General features: G+C 35.0%; 1 protein-coding gene across 1 annotated transcript; it reads right to left on the bottom strand.

The window, feature by feature from the left end:
- Positions 1–911: 911 nt before the first annotated feature.
- Positions 912–17,738, bottom strand: LOC129895840 (protein EXPORTIN 1A). The gene is made up of 32 exons (XM_055971610.1): positions 17,421–17,738; positions 15,171–15,287; positions 13,968–14,060; positions 13,778–13,849; positions 13,506–13,613; positions 13,340–13,422; positions 12,433–12,571; positions 12,244–12,312; positions 12,070–12,147; positions 10,776–10,838; positions 10,656–10,700; positions 10,428–10,535; positions 10,253–10,354; positions 9,963–10,166; positions 9,723–9,782; positions 9,027–9,137; positions 8,693–8,790; positions 8,334–8,442; positions 7,830–7,895; positions 7,630–7,728; positions 7,243–7,323; positions 6,993–7,082; positions 4,916–5,001; positions 4,653–4,733; positions 4,396–4,578; positions 4,161–4,227; positions 3,509–3,619; positions 3,238–3,345; positions 3,019–3,156; positions 2,813–2,944; positions 2,604–2,708; positions 912–1,478 (listed from the first exon to the last, which is right to left on the bottom strand). The coding sequence occupies exons 1-32, from the start codon at positions 17,517–17,519 to the stop codon at positions 1,356–1,358; spliced, it is 3,228 nt and encodes a 1,075-aa protein (XP_055827585.1). The 5' UTR covers positions 17,520–17,738; the 3' UTR covers positions 912–1,355.
- Positions 17,739–18,622: the final 884 nt, after the last annotated feature.

Genomic DNA, 18,622 nt, shown 5'->3' with positions numbered 1-18,622 from the left:
AGGAATTTGGAGAGGGATAGAGTCAGAATGTATAGAGAAATTATTTAGAAAACCTGAACTCAAATGCAACAAATTAAAGTATTTGCGACAAAAGAATAAGACTAGTGAAGAAATATCACCCAATAAGAAAAGCAAACAGAAACAACAACAATAATAAAATAATGCAGTAACTGAAAAGGAAATACATGTAAAAGACTAATACACAACAAAAACAATGCTCGCTTCCCACTAATCATAAACCTGCTGAAAAGCAAGTAAAGCTCAACTATCTACACTACCCTTCTACCTTATCTAAGCTGAACTACTTCATGTCTTATCGAATCACCTATCTAAGATCATATCATCCTTGATAAGCTGAACTACTTCATGTCTTATCGAATCACCTGCATAAGCTAAAACTACATCCTTTACCAATGTTCAAACCATCTCAATCTCACTTCCCTCATTGTTATCACTGCTAAGTCAAGTGACAATATCAAAACACACCATATTGGCTATGCATTTCGAACACACTTTTTACATTAGTCCTACACTTCTTTCTTCCGTCATAATTTATTAGGCATTCAATAAATTTGAGCGAGTTTACGTCCTTCCCAGACAACGAAGAGAACACGTCCACCAGACACATGATCAAGCCGTCAAAGCATAATACGTCTACTGAATATTTTATCCCTTCCTACATGGAGAGGAGTTTTCAGCAAGAACGAAGCAAATAAAATAGAACAAGCCACACACGTGCCTATACTCATCCCTTACTGTTAAACCATTTAATCCTTATGGGCAAGACATGGCAGCAATGTTCCCGTAATGAAACAGAAAACTTGCTTAAAATTTGATGACAATTCAGAAATGCCATTCATTAATACATTTCCAACGCAACTGTTGCAGCAATAAGCCACACATACCAGTAATAATAAGGCAACAACTAAATATCATACTACTGCATAGTATAAAAATACACCGCTGTTTGGTCCAAAAATGATTACTGCACAACCGGCCAATGCCTGTATACATTAATAAACCTACTCTTGATGGCAGAAATGTCGAGGTCATCTCAACAATCCATCAATTCCCCTAGCCAACTAAAGTATCGAAAATGAAACCATGAATGTCCATACACATGTTGTATTCCTAGATTAGGATCTAACTACCTAGACCCAGCCAACCCTTTCCTTGAACCACTGCCACAAGACCGAGAGACCACTTTCAGTACTACTGTGAGAACTTCTGCACGACAGAATTTAACCCAAAAACAAAAAATAGGATGTGCTGGCCACTACAGTTTGTGATTACACACTCCACGCACCCACACCACCTTCAGGGGTATAAACGGGTATATGTGAACATGGTGCATTTCATGAATCCACCATTTCATCTTGGATCTCATTAGGTGCAATTAGACCAGGAATAGAACGCATCCGCTGACGTTCCCTCTCTCTCTGAGCAGCTGCTTCCTCAGCATAAAGGTCGTTATTGTCCTGCAGGAAAAGTGAAGAGTCCAAGTGAGTTAAGTGGTACAAAAAACAGCTAAATACCAGAAAAAATGAATAAGCTAGTTAATAAAATTAGTACACTAATAAGACCAAGATAATAGACTAATAAAGCCACCAAGATAATAGACTAAAAAGCCCAGAGCTCATGAGGAAGCAATTCATCTATATCTAAACTTCTGAAAGGAAAGGGGATAAAACTAATGACATTTGTTAAACTTTTTGACCTTTGGAAAAAAAAAAACTGAGCCTGCTTTAAAGAAAAAATCAAAAAAATAAAGTTTGCCAAAAAATTACACAAAAAAGAGTTATTGCCCAAAAAAAAAATCTAGAATAAGTGGTTTTAGGGTACTTATTAGAGAAGTTCTTCCACTTAAAAAAATTCATCAGAGGGCTTCAAAAATAACCAAACTATTCAAGCAAATTTTCTTTTTTCACAAACTTCTTTTTTTTTTCCAAAAACTTTTTCCCAAGTCATCCCCACAGGCTCAGATCTGAGCTAGCATGTTGTCAGGAACTCACAATATGACCTATATCTGTAAATAAGCCATGGTAAAGCCCAACACAGACACTAATAATTCAGAGTTTTTATGACAAATATTCCTCTATGGACATAGGGTAGAAAAAGTAGCATGTATATTGATGTGGAACTCACAATATGACCACGGTTGCAAACAATGACAAAATAAGACACAAGCCAAAGCTAGACACAATTTAATTCATCAGAATCATTACAAAGTTCTTTTTAGTCCCTGTGTTCCATTGAAATAGTCCCTCAGAGACCTGGCATAGAGATTAAACAAATTTTCGAAATATGAACTTTTTATTTGTTAGGGGAAAATGTGAAGCCAGTGGCATATTTTCTTACATTTTTTTTGAGATTTTGAGTAAAAAGGGGAAATGGATTAGATTAAAAGTAGGGTCCTACAACTTATAAATTTTTTTTCTTTTTTAGGATATTGCTTGCCAAACCCAGAAACAAAGTATTGACAATCTATTAGGTTCTTCTGAAGCATGTACATACAGAAAGGGTAGAAAAATAGAAGACCTTCACACACCTAACCCAAACAAACCAAGAAATCTTGGAACAAATGGTCTACTTGTAACACTAACCTGAGCAGAGAACTCTTTCGATTGCACAAGGAAGTCCCTTATGTGATTCTTGAATGTGGGAAGGTCATTTGTTGAATCAAATAGCCCACTGACAAATTGAGTCACCTGAAAATAGAGCAAACCATTAATAACATCTAAATCAAATATATATATATATATATACACACAAATTAACATGAAAAAATATCTTGCAAAACTAATGTTCATACTTCAGCAGATGTCATGTTGGGGAAGGATGTACTAAGAAGCTTAATGGTGTATTCACGAACAAATTCAACATTATTTGGATATGGACAAGGCACTGTCGATGCATCCCATAGAGGCTCAGACAACATAACCACCTGAAATCATAGCACTATGTTACCAAAAAAAACTAGTACAACTAAGAAGACCAATCTGTTGGGTAGACACATACCATGCAAAATAAATGCTGTAGCACCAAAACATGCAATTTAAACCCAGGCTTATGAAACGTGTCTGTCAGAACAGCAAAAATTTCTTGCTCGATCGTCAAATAGTAAGTCCTATAAAACTGGTTAGCAAACTCAGAATTCTGCCATGAGAGAAGAAACTGTTAGACCTCCACCACATATGTTGAACAATCAATCTGATGGCTAACAAAATAAAGAAGCACCTGAAAATTTTTCAGCATTGCCAGCAAGAGATTAAGCCCGGTTTCAGCAATGTTCCTCTCAGTGTGCCGAAACGCCCATATTATAGAATCCATGACAAGTTTTAATTGCTGATCAAAAATCAGGAGAAATGAGATCTATCATAAGTTCATCCAAACATTCAAAATAAAGATGACAGCCAAATAGTCTCTGAAGGAATGCAAGCTTCATAAACTAGAATTGGTGGTCCATACTCTATACAATATACCAAGAGCAGGAAAAAAAAATACATACCTCACTTGACAGCCGTATTAAAGCAGCAAAACAATGTGTAGCAATTGCACGAAGTAATGAAAAGAACTTGAGCCGATGCTCCGGATAATCTTCAAAGTTTTTGGTGATCATCTGTTGTACATAAAATGAATTCATCAAATAGATAATGTGAGATCACGGTGCTTAACTCGTCAAATGATTATTGAAGTACCAAAATTATCTCTAAAGCAGATTACAGTCTGTTGTTGTGTCACCCTGGATAGGGCATACAAACAACCTTATTGCCTGTTAAAACTGCTTGAGATAAACGCAGGTAAAGACTCCAAAAACAGATACAAATGCATGTATAAAGAAACAGAATAAAGAACTCTCAATCAAATAAATGAGGAAGGTGAATAGTATCACCAAATTAATGCCTAAAGCAAACACATCAATAATCTTCATGAGAAGATGGAGCGCAATGCAGAAATAGGAACGCCCTTTATCAAACAAGTAGCTTATGTAAGACTCTTTCTAGTTTAATAATGCGGAGGATGACGTTTGGAACAGAGGCATAGTTGGTGTACTGTTGGGATAACTTAATATAGAAGAAGAGGGGCTACATATAAAGTTATTACACAATTAACTAACCTAGAGAATAGAAGTAAACTCGGAAAAAGGGGGGAAAACAAACCTCTAGAGTACATTGGAAAGCAGCTTCAAATATTCGAGGGACATCCTCAATCATAGCACCCTTGTACCTAACAACAACAATGTTACACATAGAAGTAGGTGTGCCATGAGAATATGGGCAAAATGGTGCATAACAGAAATTCCTGGACATCTTAATCTTTGGAGCAGACAATTTATGATTTCAGTCATGCTGAGTGCTTGGGGGGTTTGGGGGGGGGGGGGGGGGGGTAGCTTACTTGTTTATAATTGTAGCGAAAAGAGAGAGAACTTCAGATTCCCTAGCATCAGGCACATTCCTTGCATAGTCACCTAAAACTGGGTCCATCATCGGTGGCACAAATTGTTTCCCAATGTGTGGTTGATCTTCGGCCTTGTCCAAAAATGTTTCAATAAGCTTTAACGTTTCCCTTTTTACCGAGCTGCCACACGTCACACGTGTAAGTAGATGCATCTTATGCTGGCAAGAAAAAAGAAAATCAAAAATATAACTTACCGCAAGAGTTTCACAATGGATGTCCTTGAGGCATAGGGCCCTCCTTGTGCGATGCTTGTAGATATAAGCTCACTGTACATTCTGCAACAGAAAAGATTCAAAACTAAAAATCACAAAAGCCCAATAACTGTCGGAAAGTGGGAATATAATGCCATAGTGACCACCTAAACACCAAATACATGCAATCAAGTTACAATAACGAGACATCTAGATATTTAAAAAACAAAAATCAAATAAAGAAAAAGAAAGTATGATACCAATACCTATAAACATTGAGCATATCCAAGAAGATCAGGGTAATTTGAGGTAAGAAATAAGTTCCAAGTGAGCTAGCAGCACTAGTATTTGTCTGCAAGGCAAAAAATGCACAAAAGCCTCATGTTCAGAATAGAAGAATTTTAATGCAAAAGGCATTGCTGAGTAGGATGACATTTTAAACAAAACAGGATACGAAGACTGATCACCAAAACTCCGTGATCATAGCACAAAGGTAGCCACATGATTTAATTGACGTTTGAAGTAATAAACAAACTTGTAAAATACAGATTTGCAAATAACATGTATGTACAAACGCCTACTAAGTTTAGTTTTTAAAAAATACAAAAGGAATAGAGACTACTAATGAGAAATCTGCATCAACAACCCCAGATATATTGTAGCTAGCTTGTTTAACAACTCCTAGTTAATAATATCCTGTCATAAAGACATGACAAACATACTACATTTTGCGACTACATAGTATTCAAGGTAAAAACTCTTAAACATGCTGTTAAACTTGAACTGGCATGCTTCAAGTCTAAATCACCAAAGGTTTTTTTACGAAAAATAGATCACCAAAGGTATTTTACGAAAAATGGATCACCAAAAGTTAATACTGAAAGATTTGGAAACACTACTAAAATTATTATAGAAAATGGATCACTACTTATGGACTCATTGAGAATGATTCTGACCTAGTTAATGACCTATTGGAAGTAGAAAGCACTCGGCTTAGGGTCATTGTCCCCCTCACCTGGCATCTTCCTTACCCTAGCAAGTATTTGTGAAATACCTCCAATGAGAAGAAAAAAGAAGGCAAAGAAACCTAGAAAACTGTGAGGGATAGCTGACTAGGTTCCATACATAGAATTTTTCAAAAGTGGCTATTGACATTTGACGAAATGAACAAACGATTAAATAATTGTAACATAATCATAATAATAAAACGTAATTCAAATATATTAACATAATTGCCCTTGATGACAATCTTTAAGAAAAAAAATCTAAATGCAAGTAGTGAGGTTGGTGTATAACTGAGGTGATGTTTGAAATTATTGATGGACAATTTTATGTATATATTAAATTACATTCTATTTACCAGATTAGCCTAGAGATGTCATTTTTAAACTGGTAAAAAAGCCTTGAAATAATGTTGCTTATTAAAAGGAAAAAAACATCCTTGACATTTTGGTTAAATGATAAGATTATACAAAATGAAGCACAAAGTTTGTACCAAATTGCATGCAAATCAGTCGCTTTACATCACAGTAAGAAGCTGAGGAAATCTAACATTCTATCTACTGTATTAACATCTTCTAGTCAACACCAGAAATCCAAAGACATCCATTTATATTTCAATATATGCATATTTATCTACTGTATTAACATCTTCTAGTCAACACCAGAAATCCATAGACATCCATTTATATTTCAATATATGTATATTTTCACATTTTCTTACAAAACATTGTTGGTTTCTTATCTTCCAGATAACCCACCATATGCAGAAAGGACTGAAATGTTGCTTTTAAAACTGTTAAAGGGGCTTTGAAATAAATAAAAAAATTCAATTCAAACCAAAGGCTTCAACAAAAAGAAAGAAGAAAAAGAAAAACAGTGCTTGAACAAAGTGAATAGGAGGTTCGAACTAGTAACCTCTTCAAATTAAAGGAACAGATAACTGCTGGACCAAGGATGCATATCTGACAGGTGCTGGCATTCATATTATACTATGAGCATGTTTGGATAAGTTTTTTTAAGCTGCTTATAAGCTAAAAACTGCTTATTTTAACTAAAAAAAGAGTTGGGTAACCCAACTTATTTTTTTGGCTTATAAGCTGTTTTCAGCTTATAAGTTGTTTTAGATAAGCTAAGTCAAACAAACCCAATTATTTTTTGGGGCTTATTTTAAGCACAAAATGACTTTAAGTTGGCCAGCCAAACAGTCAAAAAAGTTGAAAACAGTTTATAAGCAGCTTATAAGCTAATCCAAACAGGTTCTATGTCTATCTTCACATATCATTTATCACCCAACACTTAATGAAAGAATCTGAAGTAGCGGTGCTGGATATAAAAGGTAACCTGCAATATATTTAGAACAGCTCGAATAACATCTTGATCTTTCAGGTAGTCCACACTTTGTCGTGCTTGTCCTATAATTTCATTCCATCTCTGTAAAAATTAAATGTTCATAAGCCACAATTATGTATTGTAAACTCCATGAGTAATCTTATGTGGGGCCTTCAATGGAGGCAAAAACATATGAATAAACTAAGTAATGGATAGTATCCAAATACATCTAATCTAAGACCATACGTTAGTGGCCGCTTACCTGATTTGGAAGCTCCATCAACCTCTGCAGATACTCATCTCGTTTTTGAGGATCAGGTTCTGCTTGAATCATTTGACCAACCTAGTAAAATACAAAGAAACCCTTTCAGTATAAAAGATTAAGTCCTACTCCCCAGTTACCATTTTGTATCACTTCTTAAATTTGTTTCGAAAAGAAAGAACCTATCTTTATATTTTTGGGAAGTCTTTAACTTAACCATTCCATTTTACCCTTTTAATGACTTTAAGTTTGTGCCAAGTCTTTCATTTTTTGAACTTAGTCCCCAGTCAGATACCTCCATATAGAACAAGGCAGAGGCAATTTAAAACATCAAAAGAAAAAAGTAAAAAGAAATGAAATTTATTCATTAGAACAAAAAACTCTTACAGATTCGTAGAAGGTATGAATCTGATGATGTTCTAAATCTGCAATAGTTGTGGGAAGAGTGGTTAAAAGTTCTGAGACAAATGGCTCGTTTTCTCCAACCTGAGAACAAGATAGTCACCAGTTCCAGATCAGTGTTCAGTAATTTTTTCACACTTGTATCTTCAAAAGAAACTGATGCTATTGACAAAATATTCTATTACCTGGACTACAACGAACTTGCGCTTGCATTTCTGAACGATTTTCAAAAATGTATCACAGGCCATATCCTAGAAAAAAGAGACAGAAGGTCCTCAGGAACAGGAATGGCAGCACCAAAATGAACCATTGCATAAAAGCACAAGAAAGTAGTTGATTGCAATCCAGTGCTTTAGGCCATAAGGCGAAAAAAGTACTTCATTCTAACCCATATCGAACCACACTCGCTGAACAAAAGAGGGGGTTGTAGCTCAACTCAGCGTGCAAGTCATTTCATCACTTCTTTGGAAACCCAATGCCAATAAACAAGGAAAGACCTCATTACTGATACCACATGGCATAATTCCATATGACTCCACAGTGAAATCACCAAAAGATCACCAGTTGTATACACCACAACAACTGGTGATAAGTGAACCAACCACTCAGTAACTAGAGGGAAAAGCAAATTCTGACAAGGATAAACAGTAAAACAGCAGCTGAAAGTTAAATCATTAAGAAGTAGTAACCTGCACTCCAGGATGTGTTTCATGCATGAACTCAAACAATTTGTTCACAACAGTCTTCAAGAACTTCCAATGAGCTCTCAAAAATCTAGGATATTGCCCAACTACATACCTGGCAGTTAAACAAAACAAGTTGTGACTACATTTCTTAATTGAAAGAATACAGTGTAGCTGTAGGCCATACACCATCTATAAAAATTAGTAAAAGCAACATTCTGGAGATGATTAAATTTGTGATTTTTTGAGAGAGGTAATTGTAAAACAATGAATAACGTTGAATTAGACTTGTAATCACTATGCACTGGAAAACTTCTGGCAAAGAAAATAATAACTGGCAAACGACAATGACATCACATCCATACATTATATTACTTGCAATTACGGCCTTGTTGTCTTTTCCTTTCGTGATTTCACATAGGTTTAGCAAATCGCGTATAACCATGACAAGGAATCTGTTCTCCTGCCAAAGAAAACACAAGGAAAAATGTGAAAAATCAAGATCTTAGCATTCAAATGATACAAAAGAGTTTTTGTCGTATTGCTCGGCTTACTGCAAGAAAATAAAGATGCACACAGAAAAGTACAAAGAAAAAGCAAAACTTTAGTAAAAGTGACAGTATGAAACAGCAGTTAGGATGTTCTCTTGAATCTTGAAAGCAAGAAAGTTGCACAACCAAACTAGTTTAAGCAAAATACCTGCTCCTCCACCATTGAACCAGATATGGAACCAATTGCCCAACATAATGTATTTAGATTGTTCCACGACCAGTCCTCACCATTAAGTTGGTTGCTAAGTTTCTTCAGCATCTGGGAGTGATACACAAATATGAAATCATTATGAACCTCGAAAAAATGCAATTGTGCACCATGAAACATTTTTGCCCGAAACACTGTGTCAAAGATAAGAAATAGTAGCTAACAGCACTTGGAACAAAATCAATGAACTTCAATCACAAGTAAAGATTAATCAAGCCAGAAGCAATTAGCAACAGCACTTGGAAGTATGTTGAAGATAAATAAATGAACAGCTCAACTATAACTAGGACGCTGAAATATAAAATACATTGCAATTAACCAAAAGACACTAGAAATTGCTGAAACCTACTATACCATACTTCAGAAATAAGGATAGAATCATCATCTCAACTAATTCTTCAAAAGATAGGGAATTTATGCATTTAAGAGCTCTCCAAGCAATTAGCCATACACTCACCACAATTGAGAAACCCAAACCATCTATTTCGAAATTAGACTCTTTGATGCCAATTAGCCATCCAGAAAAGTACGATATGAAAATTGAGAACCGATACAAACTTAATGAACATTCAGCATGAGGCTTCAACTACATTTATTCAAGTCACAATAAAGTTGATGGTTTTAAAGGAAGTGCACCTGCTTTTCCGTATCGTCATGATCAAGATGTGACAAGTAGATCAGAGTTTCCCTCATGATCTGCAAAATTAAACATCATCAAACAAGTAAAAAAAGGACTCAACATTGCAAAACAAGAATCAGGCAAAGTGCTTTTCGCCAAAAATAACATGCATCTCTTAATTTACTCCAAACCCAACAAGAACCAAAGCATGTCAATCGTTCAACAGGTTATTCTGTCAGAACTAACAAGATAGATACCTTGTATTGCACAAGGACGTCATTGTCCTTCATTGTTTCACGGACAATGTTCCCATTTTCATCTTCAACAATGAGAACTTCTTCAGGTTTTGCCATGCGAGATATCATAAGTAACCTCAACTTGGACATTGGACCAGAATAAAGTTGTCTCCTCTGCATAAGTTGCGCTCCAAGACCATCAGTCATGCCAGGAAGTAGTGGCATCTGCTTAATTAACACAAAAGACATGCACATGAGCAGTTTGGTTTGGGAGAGTTCTAGGCAAAAAGGATCCAGGTGCCTTGTCATACCTGAAGGCCCATCATGTTCGCAGTCATTGCAGGATTATCTAGATTATGATGTGCTGCTTCAAACAGCTCAAGAACTAAGGAATTCCAGTAGTCCAAGCAAACCTGCCAAACCGCACCTTAGCAATCAGACACTTCCAAGAAAGTTTTTGAATCACGAACAAACAGTGAACAATACCTTAAAAACCTCTGTATCATCCACATACGAGATATTAATAAGATACTCAAGTCCCAACAAGAGGGCACTTATATTCTCTTGTGATGATTCTAGCACACGTATATGAGACTGCATACAAAGTAGCTTGTAAGAGACGATGCTGACTACAACGTTCCAAAATCATATTATCAATACACAACTTCAAAGTGAAAGTTCTCATGTCGCAAACACAAAGTAAAAGAAGCTTGCCTTAAAAAATGATGTAAAAAACAAAGCCAGATTTTGAATGAATGCCTGAATAAAGGAAAGAGAAACATCAGTTACAAGTGAATACAACAATAAACTAACAATTCACTATCTCAAACAGACCTGTTCTTCGTTGCTTCCATTTGCATAGGCCTCAGGAATGTTAGTGTTGGGAGGAAGAACACTCTATACATGTGAAGAAAAACCATCAGATAATGAGCACAATAAAACAAACATAACTAGCCAAACAATGAGGTATAACTAAACAGCCTATATCAACAACACTAACACCTAGGATAGCAGGTGAATCAAGTTCAACTGCAAGTCTGGACATTCTGCTTAAGCGACCGAGTCTACAGCAAATTTCCAACTCAGATATCACAGTAACTGTATCCTTCAGCAAGTTGAACGTGATGTTTACTAAATCCATATAGAACGGGAAACTCAAACTCATCATAGCATCTGCTAAAGGACAAAGCCGACACAGACAAAAGTATCTAGACAGGACTAGAATGAGCAATTTAAAGAGGGCCTTGACTCTGTCAACAAGAGAACAATAACCTAGTCAAATAAGTGGTACCACTCTTGCTGTAACCATTGTCCTAGAAAAGATTTAAAAGTTTCACATATCTCCTACTCAGATTATACAACATTTTTGGTGAGTGATGGTTTCACAGATGTTCTGAGACAGCCCGGTATACAAGTGTTATACAAATTAGTAAACAAACCTAGAAAAAGATATGGTTCACTGCAGACGACACCAAATTATTCAACTTCCGCATGTAATCTATCAATATTGTCCACTATTATCAGACCAAATTTCCTCTTTGCAGTATGTCAGTGATTGAATGTCCTCCACAAAGGTTTTCATAAAACTAACATTCACCTTTAGAATATTCAAATTTATAAATTAAAAAAAATTATCTATTCATTCGATACAAAGTCAACTAGCAACCCTTGAAGTACATAGGAAAAGTTAAACAACAGATATATTTGATTAAAGTGCTAAAGAAAATAGAAGGTATTCACAAAGGGTGTGATTGATACACAAGTAGGGAGAAAAAGACACTTCCTGTCATCAATTCATACAACTATTCAAAAATTGATACACGGAGAAGGTTATGTAATTCTTCTAATAACTTCTACCAATGTGAAGACCAAGCAACCAATTCTAGGGAAAACTCTCTTAAGGTTCAATTGAAAAACAAAGAGAAGGGTCGCCTAGCTTTGGAGTAAAAACAACTAGCCTTACCCTGCTCAAAAATACAAATCCACTGTTAACTGTTACAAAGTTGACAGAGAAACTAGATACAGTTAGACAAAGATATAATTAAGAACAATAGACAGATTTCATCTGCGGTACACTTTTGAACCAATTAAAAAAGAATAAAGCAACATCAAGGATTAATTAGCTCACCTGCAACTGCACCATGAATATGGTGTACATCTTGACATACTGTTCGTTATAAAAATCCCCAAAATTAAGGGCAGCAATCTGTCATATTAACACGGAAACCAAAAAGTATACTGAATCCTGAGGATCATTTTAACTGTAAAAAGAAACTTCAGTAGAGATCTTGCCATAATATACCTCTGTTAGACACTGAAGTGTGAGGTTGCGATAAGATGGCACAGGGAAAAATTTAAGCAGAATTTCCAACTGTAATATGAAGAGACACAAGTCAGGCAGCACTTCTCAAACACTTCTGTATTAAAACATCAAATTGTAGAACATGCTTCAGTTAAAAAGATTAATAATAAGCAGCCGAGAAATACAAACCAGAGTTGATTCAAAAATATAGCCAAGTGGAATCCATGAAAGGAAAGCATGCAGGGTAGCAAGCGTAGCCCTGATGAGCTCAGTTCTTTGAGATGCTGATAGCACATACAAGCATAGCTCATGGATGAGTTGAAACTCGCTGTAAACAAAAGAAACAATATTTTAGAAAGACAAGTCTTAATTTATAAAAGGAAAGGAAGATATCTTATACCATAGTTAATATGTGTTTAATGATTATATTAGAAGACCCTCTTCTTTGAAATTATAAAAGAAGCTCTACAATCCATATGATGTATAGAACCTTTTAATTCTCAGGTCAAAACCGACTGTTTCACCCAAGCATAGTAGAAATAACCAGGTTTTAATTATATTCAATGTTTCAAAAATAGAATTAAAAAAAAGGCAGGGAAGAACAAGTGTTGAGTGTCTTAAATAATAGGCCAGTATAAGCCAAAAGAATAAAATACTCGATCAAAAAGAAAATGCACACACTTATGCATTTATCAGAAAGGAAGAGAACAAATTAAATCTATGTAAATAATTTTTCTTTCATAGAATGGAGAATTATTTGCTACTGAGCCCATTAAGTCTCACCAAAACAGTGATAACTCTTTACATCATATTTTCTTTTTTTCTTTAGAGAACTCTTCACATCCTATTTTCTCTGGCAACCAACCAAGGGAAGATTCTGCATTTCGGATTTCTCTACCATTTCCCTGCCTGCTTCTACTTAATTCCTTCTCATCTATTCCCCAATTTCAAAATGGTAACTGATTTCTAGACTCTACTCAATAACAGAATGTAAAAGCCAATTCAGGTTATCCCATAAATCAAACAATCCTGTGTTGAAAAAATCCCAAGTTAAAAAATAAACCAAAAAGAAACTCATACAGATATGGAACTGTACCTGTTTAAAGATTGTTTGAGCTCCTTGATCTTTTGTTGAGTCATTTCACCCCTCGAGAAATCGAAAACCTCCTCACTGAGAAGCTGAAGATAATAGTTTCAAGTTATCAAGGTGTACTTGATTCTAATGTTTTCATTGGAAGATGAAAATGAAGATGTAGAGAAACCTTCAATATCGCCATGCAGTTTTCACATATTGTTTCGCTTGTTTTTGCAGCCGCAACTAAGTCAGGAATGAAGCTTCGCCATCTTGCAGGCCACTCGTGCTTCAAAATCTGAAAATATAAACGCCAAGAAAAAATGAATTCTGCAAGACCTTTCAACTTCATGTGTAACTAAAGCGAGTCACAATCAATGAGAATGAGGGTGCTGTATGAGTGGCTCAGTCTGTGTGTGTGTTTCTTTTTGATAAAGTGAGTGCTGTGGGTATTAAGAGTACCTGAACCAATATTATGTTTAGCTTGCTAATATACAGCCTGTCCCGCCGAAGAGATGCTTCATCACTGGAAAGCTGAGCTCAATATAGGGATAAGCATAAATGACTTAGTCAATAAAATCCATGGAAACAGAAATTCAATTCAAGGTCCAAAAAAACTTGAAGAGAGATGACAAGAATTGTGTAGTTATACCTTCACAATAACTTCAGAAATATAGTTTTTCATTCCATCTCGTTGTTCGACAGGCAATGCATTCCATCTATACTTTATAACACCTTCTAGAACCTGCAGGGTGAAGACAAATAAATATCTTACTCAGCTTTCTGCCATATATAACTAAACTAGAAGTCCCAAGCAACCATAGAAAAAGAACTGAAACAAAACAACAGTTCTTTTTATTTGGGCAGTTACGCAATAAACGCCACCTGAAAGCATTTCTTCTTGTTACTCCCTCCGTTTCAAATTGATTGTCAAGTTTTGCTTTGGCACGGAGTTTAAAAAATAAAGAAGACTTTTGAATCTAGTGGTCTTAAACTACAAATATGTTGTATATATCAAAATGTCCTTTAATCTTGTAGTCTTAAACATGTTAGGGGAAAAGTTGAAATTAAAAGGTTGTCAAAAAGCGAAAGAAGCATACTTTTTTAATGGACTAAAAGGGAAACTAGGACAAAGAAATTGAAACAGAGTTAGTAGTTGTTAATACACAAGACACAAAATTTTAGCATTCTGCTCCAATTTATTTTCCAAAAAACAAATTACTCAATTTAAACTTCCCAATTTTCAAATATTTGGATTGTCAGCCCTCCCAGCTTATCTCCAATGTCCCAGAATAATTCCTGAAGCTTATCTCCACTGTCCGAGAATAATTCCTGAACTTCACGGTCAGCTTAAATCATGATAAGTTTATACTCCCTTTGTCCCAATTTATATGACACACTTCCCTTTTTCGTCAGTCCCAAAAAGAATGATACATTTCCTTATTTGACAAATATTTAACGACATTACAAAGATTTTACCCAAATTGGGTCCCACTTATATGGCAAAAAGCCCATAAAGATGTACTTTTTAAGGGTAATTTTGAAACATTGCAAGGTCTTCCCACATTTCTTAAACTCGGTGTGCAGTCAAACTACATCACAAAAGTGGGAAGTACACGAATTACTTTTTCCCCTGTATCAGTCAAAGTCACACTTACCAACGAAAACATCAATCACAGTTTAACAGTTACGTTTTAAGCAATCTCAATCCTAATTAAACACTGATACTAAAAATAAAAACACTAGTCACGGTATAACAGTAAAACAATCTCAACCCCATTTAAACACTGATACTTAAATTGAATAAAAGAGTCATTGCTGCAAGTCCAACATCACAAAGTACTGTAAAACTGACCTGCAAAGCGAAAAACTTAGTATTCAGGCTTTGTGTGCTCGATAGAATGTGAACCACTTGAAGCCACATATCTGGGTTATTTTGCAAATCACGCAAAATATGGTCCGCTGCAGCTCTCTGCAAAGCAATACATAGTGTATAATTAACAAAAGAACAGCGAAAATATTTCTAAAACTAGGCATGATTGTTCAAAAGAGGAATCAGCAGCAGTGATGACATAGCAAACCAATTGACAAGCTATATATATGATCTTTTCGGGATAAGCCATCGTTTGTTTATTCTCTATAGTTGTTCGTCGCAATAGTTTCCTTTTATCCACAAAAAAACTAATCCATAATCTACATTTTTAATTTGGAACAACAAATACTTGAGATTTCTTTTCTTCCAAATCTAGCAGGAAATTGAGGGGTCCTCATAAATATCCGGTCGCCATAAATAAACAGATGCAAAACAGCAAAGGTCATATTAAGTGACAGATGGAAGTTTGTAACGCTTACCACTATCATTATTATTACTATTATTATTGTAATCCAGATGGAAGTTTCTATCGATTATCACAATCACTGTTATTATTGTAATCCGGATGGAAGTTTCTGTTGCTTTCCGCTATCATAATTGTTATCGTAATCCAGATGGAAGTTTCTATCACTTATCACTATCACTGTTGTTATTGCAATCCAGGTGGAAGTTTCTATCGCCTACCACTATCAGTATTTTTATTGCAATCCAGATGGAAGTTTCTATCGCTCATCATTATCACTATTATTATTGTAATCCAGATGGAAGTTTCTATTGCTTATCACTATCACTATTGTAATTGCAATCTAGATTGAAGTTTCTATCGCTTATCACTATCACTATTACTTTTGTAATCCAAATGGAAGTTTCTATCGCTTATCACTATCACTATTGTTATTGCAATCCAGATTGAAGTTTCTATCGCTTATCACTATCACTATTGTTATTGCAATCCAGATTGAAGTTTCTATCGCTTATCACTATCACTATTACTTTTGTAATCCAGACGGAAGTTTCTATCGCTTTCCACTATCATTATTGCTACTGTAATCAAGTCTTTGAAATATTATTGTGACTTGGCTAGCAATGAGAACAAAGATTTTGCGAGTTCCACTCCTCAAACTAAATCCACTCATGTATCAAACTGAATTGTTATTCACACAATCAAACTAAACACTCATAAGTGATTTGTCTTGTAAAAAAAAACGGATGCTTACTAATTCACAGAATATAGACCCTGTTATTCAATTGGTGAATCTACAGCTCTACAAAGCATTCAAGTGAGACTTATAGAAAGCAATAGACATTTTTTTAATTTGTTCCAGCAGCAACCTGCCATTATACACCAAAGGGGTAACTAGTGCATTACTAGAGAACTGCTGAGTGAATTGTATAAGTTCAAAAAAGGGTATACAGATCCCTTGTGTTTTTCTTTATTCATGTAGCTGGTTTGAGAAACCTTCTAATATGCCACTATCTACCTACCTTTAAAATAATGAGGTTAAAATGTGAGATACCAAAGAGAAAGAACCGCCTACATCCAAAGCCTTCATTTTTCTTCATATGTAGGTGAGGACTCCCCCCCCCCCTTTTTCATGCAGATTTCTCTTACTCTTTTCCTTTTTTAAAAAAGTCTGGGGTGAGGGGGAAAAAACGGCAACATTGTACATTCCAAGCATTTTAAACTACGAATCCTTAGGAATTGAACAAACATTAGTCAATGTCTTGGTGACATCAATGAGTTTAACAAAAAAAAAATACAGGGATGGTTGGCGTAAGCAATAGAAATTCTTCAAATTCCCAAAAGGAAGTAACGCCTCTTTGTAACCAATAACAAACCTAATGCCACACTTAGAGACTGTTTGGATAGACTCATTTTAAGTGATTTTAAGGCTAAATAGCTTTAAGCACATTTGGAATGTTGATAAATTAAAAAAGTGTTTTTAAGCTAAAATGATAAAAATAAGAAGAAAAAAAAACTTATGACTTTGGGTTTATAAGTCAAAAACTAAAAGCCAATCCAAACAGAGCTCTTACAGAGCAAAAATAAGTAAAAAAAAAAACGCATCCTCTATATAGAACGACGACATTCCATTCAACTAAACACCAGGAATCAAAAAAGTTACAGTGGTTTCAAGCCATCAAAAACGAAAAACAGGGAAACTAACCATCAATTGTGAGATAAAGTGGAGAAAATGAACAAATGAAGAGCAACAGTAAAAATGCTCTCACCTCTTCCTTAGATCCGGTGCCATAGAAAGCGGCAACAGTAGCGTCAAGCAACGAAACATCAATGGGCTGACTCAAATCTCTTAGCTTCTCCGCCGCCATGGTGAGAACGAACAGAGTGATAAACCCTAGAAATCACAAGCAGAGTAGTAAAACCCTAGAAACGAGAACGAAAACCCTAAGCAAACAAAAAGTGAAGCGCCTCAATCCTTAAAAAGTGTTTTCAAAGATGTGGATTTTGTAAAACTTGAGTTTCTAGAAAGAGGCCAAAAAGGGAGAAAACATAAAACAGAGAGACAGCTTCAATTTGACGCAGAAAGAGTATATACAGAAAATAGGGGAGTGTATATATATATATACCATTCCTAAAAGAGGGATTTCGGGAAGTTAATATTCAAGCGTTTTTCCCTCCTCTCTTTTTTTTTTGTTTTTTTTAATAATTAGTGTGGGGGAGGAGCGTTTTAGCTTGTATATTGTTTTATTTTGAATTTTGATTTAATCTTGAGTTGAAATCTATCAGAAATTGTCATTTTATTTTTGAGGTAGAGTTCAAATATGTATATATTCTTTCATCGTGTGGAATTATACTACATACATTATTGTTGTTGGATTTTTTTATAAGGTTAGTGAAACATGAATGTTTATGTTCAAATTTGAGTTCGATCTTTGATATTTATGTTCAAATTTGAGTTCGTGCATTATTGAGCTCCTTTCTGGAAGCGATGCTGTCAACAGAAAGTTTTTCATATTCAGATTTAATCTAGAAAAATGTATGTTTGGGAAGAAACTTGTACAGTTTGGAAAGGAGCTTTGATTGATTAAAATAACAATCTACTTCAACGGATATGTGTTTAGTAGAGCTACTCAAAATGAATCATAACCAATAAGCCAACTGCGAAATTGATTTATTAGTATTGAATTATCGGATTAACGATTGATGAACGGATTAAAAAATTATAGTTAACGATTTATCGGTGCTGGGGTGGATTGCTCAATTTCCTTATTGAATAAATCATTAATCCGTTAAGAATTATCACACTTATATTTTTACCGTAAGTGTATTTGTTAAATAAATGTATGCACCCTCGAAATTTAGACTTTCATATATTTCTCATTATGGTTTATAATTACGGAATTACCAATTTAAGTAGAGGTGAAAAAGAAATTATTTTGTTTGATGGGAGATCAATGTCTTGGTGAGTGAA

This window comes from Solanum dulcamara, chromosome 7 (assembly GCF_947179165.1).
Source record: "Solanum dulcamara chromosome 7, daSolDulc1.2, whole genome shotgun sequence".
In the NCBI taxonomy this organism is placed as follows: domain Eukaryota; kingdom Viridiplantae; phylum Streptophyta; class Magnoliopsida; order Solanales; family Solanaceae; genus Solanum; species Solanum dulcamara.
This window is presented reverse-complemented; position numbering and strand designations above follow the sequence as displayed.